The 7,514-nt window shown below is 38.3% G+C and overlaps 1 protein-coding gene across 1 annotated transcript; it reads left to right on the forward strand.

Annotated features, from left to right (window-relative positions):
- Positions 1-251: 251 nt before the first annotated feature.
- On the forward strand, positions 252-7,217 carry LOC146313548 (DEP domain-containing mTOR-interacting protein-like). The gene is made up of 5 exons (XM_084739073.1): positions 252-454; positions 4,439-4,609; positions 5,721-5,791; positions 6,471-6,575; positions 6,915-7,217. Exons 1-5 carry the CDS (start codon positions 436-438, stop codon positions 7,041-7,043), a joined length of 495 nt encoding a protein of 164 aa, XP_084595199.1. The 5' UTR covers positions 252-435; the 3' UTR covers positions 7,044-7,217.
- The last annotated feature ends 297 nt before the right edge of the window (positions 7,218-7,514 follow it).

The raw sequence follows: 7,514 nt of genomic DNA on the forward strand, positions 1-7,514 counted from the left end.
TGTTCCTTTGATTGATGTACACAAGACAGGAGCTTTGAAACGTTTGTTAATATTACTTTATTATTTCAGAGAGGAATAATTCTGTGTGAAATGTGTCTCCTCCTCCTCCTCCTCCTCCTCCTCCCTCCTGCTGATTGTTTGTTCAAGGGTTTAATATTTAGCTCACACAGTTTTTTTTTTTTTTTTTTTCTGAGCGGATGACTGCCCTCGCTTTCAGATCTGTAAACACACACAGACAGATTTAACTGATCAAGAAAACTTAAGCAGCTGACTCTCACCAAGCCTGTGCAGAGACTTTTTTAACTGTTACTGACTGAAGTTCTGACTGATCGGGTGTCCGTCCACGTGTCCATCTGTCTTCTTGCCTGTTTATATGAGCAGCTAAAGATCTTCCTCCTCTGGATTCACCCTCTTCTTCTGAGTGACTGAGGAGAGATGGGACCTCGAACAGCAGGTAAGAACTGCTTCAGTTCACATCCTGAACTCTACAAATGTCTCAACATCACTGAGGTCAGCACTCTGAGTCTTTCTGTCCTCAACAAATATTCAAATATGTATGTGATTTGAAGGCACTTACTCATTTGTTTGAATCAAGAAACTGGGATCAGATTTTTATTGGTTAACTGACAGTTAACTTTAAACTTTAAATGAATTTATAAATGAAATACGGAGGTGAAGTCTCTCCTCTTCCAGTGGACCACCACCAGACCTTGATTCCAGGGTTGGGGGGGGGTGTTACTTTAAATGATACTTTAATGTAATCCAAATAACACAATATTAAAGTAGTTGATTACTTTCTGTTACTTTTGGATTAGCTCAAAATGATTAAATGATTAATTAATCCTGTCACAATCTTGTCACTAGAAAAATAGGAACTTTTTTCAAGTCCTTCCTGTAATCTTTTTATTATTATTATTATTTATTAATCTGTTGATCATTTTCTCAATTAATTTATCTGTTGTTTGGTCCATAAAATGTCACAAAAAGAAAATGATGAAAAAAGCCAAAGGTGAGGTCCTCAAATGTCTTGGCCACATTGAAGAATATTAAAAGATAATTAAAATGATTGATCAAGCTGGATGCAAGTTCATTTAATAGTCGATTAATAGTAAATTAATCATTGCAGCTTTACAGTTTGCAACTTGCAATGACCTTTTTGTGACAAACATCAGATGTGTAATTTATGGCACCATTCAGAAGTGATAAAAAAAAACAAAAAACTAAATGGAACTCGTCCTGCACAGCCAGTGTAAGTGAGCAGGTGCTGGCTGGTCACAGGAACATCTCAGGCAAAACATCAAACCTGAAGAAGCCACAAGCAAAACGCGTTCTTCACTCTTAATAAAGTCACAGTAAAGTCAGTTGAGTGTGTCGCCATCGTACGCATGTTTTCTGTGATCATCTCTTTGTGATGATGACAGTCAGAAGTGTGAGAGTGTGAATGATTTTAATAATAATGTCAGTGATGTATTATTGTATATGTGCGGTGGAACGAATCACTGACTAACCACAGCCGAACGTTGTTCCAAAAAGTCAACTCTAAACTTCTGATTTGACATTTCCTTTTACACTTCTATTGCATGAATAGAGAGCTTAAAGTGGCGTCTCAAATATTTCAGGCCTGGTTTGACCTTTTGACTGATGATAACAGCAAGTTCAGTTTAATGCTACAAATCCCAGAATCAAGGCAGCAAAGCAAACTGACATTTTAATGAAGAAGTCAGGTCGTAATACCTTTTGCCTCTCTCTTCCCATCATTCTGTGAGCAGCCATGATCTGACCTGATGCTGCACGCGGTAGGTCACAGTGAAAGGAAGAGGTTACCTCAGTGAGGAGGCTGTCACCTGCAGCTCTTCATGTAACAGCTCACTGCTCCATTACACCCCGACATCTTTCAAACTGATCTGCTGTCATAAAAAAATGATGAAAATGGCCGCTGTCTTGTTTTGTAGATGCTTTTTTTTGATGGACAATAGCTGTAAGGTAAGGTACAGTAACCATGTCTACGAGAGGAAGCAGTGAGTTAAATATTATCCTGAAGAGGAATTCTTGTTGTTGTGATGAGACAAAGGCCTTGACACGTTTCATCAAACAGTTAACAAATGCACTTTATTATTTTATGATCATTTTATTATCTGGGTGTATGAGTTCTTCTTTTCTGAGTCACTGTGGTCATCCTGTCACAACATTACCCAATAAAAATGAGTGCGTAAAGAGAGCGAGAGATAAGATTCATGCAATGTGTCCACTGCATAAATATAGATGTTTTTTCATTCAATATTTTCAAATTTGTAAATCTTTGCCACAGAAGTAAAAGAGCTCATGTAGACTGATTGTGAACAGATGAGATGAGCGCTCTGCAGTGATGTTATTGGCTGATACAGAACAGGATACAGGAAACATCAGCTGTTCAAGACACATAGACCTGATTGTTGGAAGTTGAATTGAGGAAGTTAAACACAAAACTGGGTCAGTTTTGATTAAAATGGGATTTTTTTCAGCTCTCTAAACATCTGACGTATTTCATTACCAATTAAATCTCTTAACCAAAGTTCTTCTCTTTGTTCTTAGTAAATTGTTAACACAGTTACTAGCTTTGTGTGTCGATGCTATCTTCTTTTATATTCCCTAATCAAACTGGTTTCATCAAAAACATATATGCCACCTCATTCACATTAAATACTTCAGGGACAAATAAGCAGTTACCAGAGATGGTAATAAGCAGAGAAGAGGAAGTAACTGATTACAAATACTCAAATACTAAAACATTACATACTAACATACTAAAACAATTAAAAGATGTAATCTGCTTAGATATCTTTAAAATCATAGTTGAATACTGAGTACAATTTTAATTAATATCCAAAACCCTCCTCTGCATTTTAACAGCCAATCAGGTGATCTGATCATAAACAATGGCACCTGAAAACAAAAACACACAGACGAAAAACAAAACACTGCAGTGGATGCTTATGACTAATCACTGATTGATTAATTGCCATTAAGAATTTAACCAATAAAAAATGTATTCATAGATATTTAATCAATAGTCATGGCAGTAACTGCACCTCATTTGAAATTATTTTGTCTGGTGGAACCGTTTGTTCAATGAGGAAAATTAAACTCAGACTTGGAATTAGAAAAGAAAAGACAAAAACAAAAACAGAAAAAAATGAAAATGAGGAAAAATATGTTTTGCATCTTATAAATTATTGATGATTAATCCGTTGTTAACATTTTCAACTATTGGTTCAGGAAAATGCACAAAATTTACAGTTCTAGTTTGGAGAGGTGACTGTGACATCAACAGATAAAAGTAACTAATACTCTGAGTAGTTTTTATGACAAATACTTCATACTTTTACTTAAGCACATCAGTACTTTTACTTGTAATTGAGTAATATTTTAGCAGTACAGAAGCAGGTGTACTTGAAATTTTCAGTACTCTTCATATATGTAGAAAAAGCATTTCAGTTCGCTAATCCACCTTGACATCTGAAAGTAACCCAACGATGCTTTACTTGCCACAAGCAAATATTCCATGGTTTAAAAAAATTGGGAAACTTGTGCAAAATGTCTGTATGCTTCAGCTGCAGCTTTATAACATTTCACTGAAACACAGCTAACAAGGAGGTGCTGCTTCTTTCTGCAGCGCTGCAGAGTGAGGGATGACAAGAGCTGCTTTTCATTTCTCAGAAGCAGCTGTGGTGTTGACATTTTCTTATGTTGAAATCAAATTTAATCATCTTATCCTCGATCATTTCTGTGTTTACCACCAGCTCTGTGGCGATTCAGGTGTGTGTGTGTGTGTGTGTGTGTGTGTGTGTGTGTGTGTGTGTGTGTGTGTGTGTGTGTGTGTGTGTCTGTGTGTGTTAGGGCTGCATGATATGGCAAATAAAAATCATATTGTGATTATTTGGACAGATATTATATTTATCATTCACTACCGGTGGGAATGGTTGTTTTTGCATCACAACTTTCATTTAAACTGAAAAAAATATTGACATGATGATGATGTGACACTTGTTGAGTTCTGTACCAAACAAAGATGTTTTCTCACCTCTCTGCAGCACTACAACCAAAAAGAAAACAATACAAATTTAATTTTTAAAAAAATAACAAACAAACCACAAAGCAAACAAACCGGAGCACTTCTTAATCTTCAGACCAATAGTAGAGTGTTTAAACCAGTCAGAGGGGCAGTGGACTCACATCTACCTGCCTCGGAGTAAAACAGGTGTTGGTCAGACCCTCCCAGCCAACTCTGTGGCCTCTGTGTCTTTTTTTTTTAATCTCTGATATTTAAGGAGGCGCCGGCTGTTATCACGGCGTGCTTGAACAGAAACAGAAGTGCTGGGAAGTTGAATTGAGGAAGTCAAACTGGGTCAGTTTTGTTTCCGAGCTCTCCTCCTCATCACTTCTCTTCCCTCTCCATCAGTGGCTCCTTCTAAGGAGATGAAGGCGCTCGCAGGAGGAGGATGCGCAGGTCAGGGAGGAGCCCGGCTGAGGAGCAAGAGTGACGGCAGCAGATACAGCAGGAGAGGAGTCTGGGATCTACCCAACAACTCTTCCTCCTCCTCCTCACCAGTGCTCTCCAACCCCAAATCAGGTAAAAACAACAAAAAAATATATATCTGTACAGACTGAGGGAGCTAGTTAAAGGAGGAATCTGTGATATATTTACTGTAATGAATCAGAAAATAACAATGACATGTCATCAGATTATTGAAATACTCACTCACAGAGCTGCAGTGAAATTTCTGTTCTGGTTAGTAACTTGTGTTTTTGTTTGTTTGTTGTTTTTATTATAGTGAGATCGTGTTTATGAGTTGGAAGAAATCATTAATCATCTTTTAGGAGGAGTAGATGTTTATTACAGTTGAATTAGGCAATATGTTAATGGTGTTTGGCAGGCAGTGAGACAGGCAGTGAGACAGGCAGTGAGACAGGCAGTGAGACAGGCAGTGAGACAGGCAGTGAAACAGGCAGTGAGACAGGCAGTGAGACAGGCAGTGAGACAGGCAGTTCCCTGCAGTTTTCCTGCAGCCTGTCTGAGCTTCCTCAAGCCTGGGGAAGACAAGGTGGGAGAAAACATCTGACTGAAACCATAAATCACTTATTAAATGGGATTTTAACCTATTTAATAAACAACCCATATCTCCAACCCATTAACCTGTCACTAGACAGTACTGATCAAATATGGATGAAGAACTTGAATGCTTATTTTTGTGCACTGTTTAGATGTAATACAAGAAAGTTTGTGACCAGGCTGCCATTTTTTCCAGCTTGAAAACTGAAGTGCTAAAACCAAGCACCAACTAATTTTAATCTTCACACATTTTCTTCATATCTAATCAATGGTACGCCATAAAAAAGAACCAATAACAATTTGATTGAAAGTTAATCCCACAGACCCCAGTTTTCCCTGGTCATGTGACACAAATTTCAAAATAACTGTTTTCTTTCTGCTGCATAGACAGCACAATTTTATGAAAAGACCATCCTCTTTAAGATGAGATCTTTTTGTTCCGATTTTAAAATAAAACAGTCTTTGAGTTATGTAGGTTTGTGGTTGTTTAGGTAGAGAGATTGTAAAAACTTTTTTGTTCCATTTTCTGCCTGCTTTGTGATTTGCCATGGTCAAAATAAATAAATAAATAAATAAATAAATAGTGTATAGTATATTATTTTTGACATTTTTAATTTTGTTTCATTTTCAGTCTTAAAGAGACCAGTGAGCACAGAGGAGCTGCAGAGACCAGGAGGACCATACATCAAGAAGTCATTTACAGTACGTTAACAACTGAGCTTCTTAGTTAACAGCCAACAGAGCAGGAAAAAAAAACTTTTGTTTTGGAGATTTCGTCCTTCTCTCCAATACAATGCAAGTAAATGTCACTAATTCTGTTGTGCTCAAAGCACCAAAGAATACATTTGAAAAGTAGTTTCATGTAGGAAGTACTTTCTTTCTACCGAACCACACCCAGCAGCCGTATCTGCTCGTGGACGAGAGGTTTGTCCTCATGACAGCGCGGGAAGTAAACATTGATGCCTTGTATGTGGTGATACCGCTGGCGGTTGTAGTTCAATAGAAAGAAAATAGTTCCAACATAAAACTGCAGGTAAGAAGAAAACTGTATTTTTAATTTTGGGGTGAACTGTCTCTTTAAGATGCTCCCATACTGCTGTACAAATGTAGTGGGTAAAAAAGTACTATATTGGCCTCTGAGATGTGGCGGTATAAAGTTTCAAAAAATTAGTAAAAAGTAGGCTATAAGTGCCTTGAATTTGAACCTTTTAGCTCTTTTTCTTTTGCAAAATTGTATCACTATCACATTCTATCTATTGTTTGCATTTAATTCACAGTTTTCTTGCTGTTGTCAGTAGAACAGGTGTACGGAAGGTCTCTCCCTCGTGCCGTCTCTCCTACAGGTGAATCCTGTCTGACTGACGTCTCTGTGTGTTTCCAGATTGTCGGCGATGCCGTGGGTTGGGGGTTTGTGGTGAGGGGGAACAGGCCGTGTCACATCCAGGCTGTGGAGCCCTGCGGTCCAGCTGCTGCTGCTGGGATGAAGGTAGGCATCATCAGAAATGCAGTCAGCGAAAATGGTTATTCTACTGATATATCTGAAAGGAGTGAAAATATATACAGAGGCTCCAGATTTTGTACACAGGAATGAGCTGAATTTGTCAGAGAAGTTGTTTTTTTCCACTAATTTCAATAGAGTATGTAGTGAGACATCTAGTGGCCAATAGAGGAGCTGCAGATTAGTGATTTATTCATTTTTTAAGCAGAATATCCTGCATAATTTGAATCTAAAAGCAGCATATGAAACAGACCTCGTACACTGAAGTCTACCTGTGAATTTGTCTGTCACTCGCTCATTCATTTTCTTCTCACTTCTTACCTCCAGGTTTGTCAGTTTGTGGTTTCAGTCAATGGGATCAACGTTCTCAACCTGGACTACCGGACCGTCAGCCACCTGATCCTAACGGGACCCAGAACCGTGGTGATGGAGGTGATGGAGGAGACGGACCACTGAGCGATGAAGGAAACGCTGATGGATGGACAGCACAGTGGAAGCTGAGAATGCCACGAGTTCAGGCTTTTATTGAACCGTTAATAATAAGTCTGAGGTTTTCAACACAATAATGAAGCAGGACACAACCTTGTTAGGAAGTACATGGGGAAAAAAATCAGTTTTTAAATTATTGTCAAGCTGATGGAGGGCATTTGTTTTGCTGGCTGAATATTTAAGATCAACACTTGTGCAGAGTGGCAGCCGCGTCCTCTGAAAAACAAACTTGTTAAGTTTTGAATGACGTCATAAAGTTGCCCCCAAAGAATCATTTTGAAATCCAGCAGGAAAGGATTCTGAGAGGAGAATCTGTCAATACTGTGAAGTCAAACAATGATTTTATTGTTTGTGATATTGAAGTGGTGCACTGGGATTTCTGTTTCCTGAAACGTGCAACACTGTGAAACACAGCAGCAAAATATAGGAGCCGATGTT

This window comes from Lutjanus erythropterus, chromosome 16 (assembly GCF_056507025.1).
Source record: "Lutjanus erythropterus isolate fLutEry1 chromosome 16, fLutEry1.hap2, whole genome shotgun sequence".
Classification (NCBI taxonomy): domain Eukaryota; kingdom Metazoa; phylum Chordata; class Actinopteri; order Lutjaniformes; family Lutjanidae; genus Lutjanus; species Lutjanus erythropterus.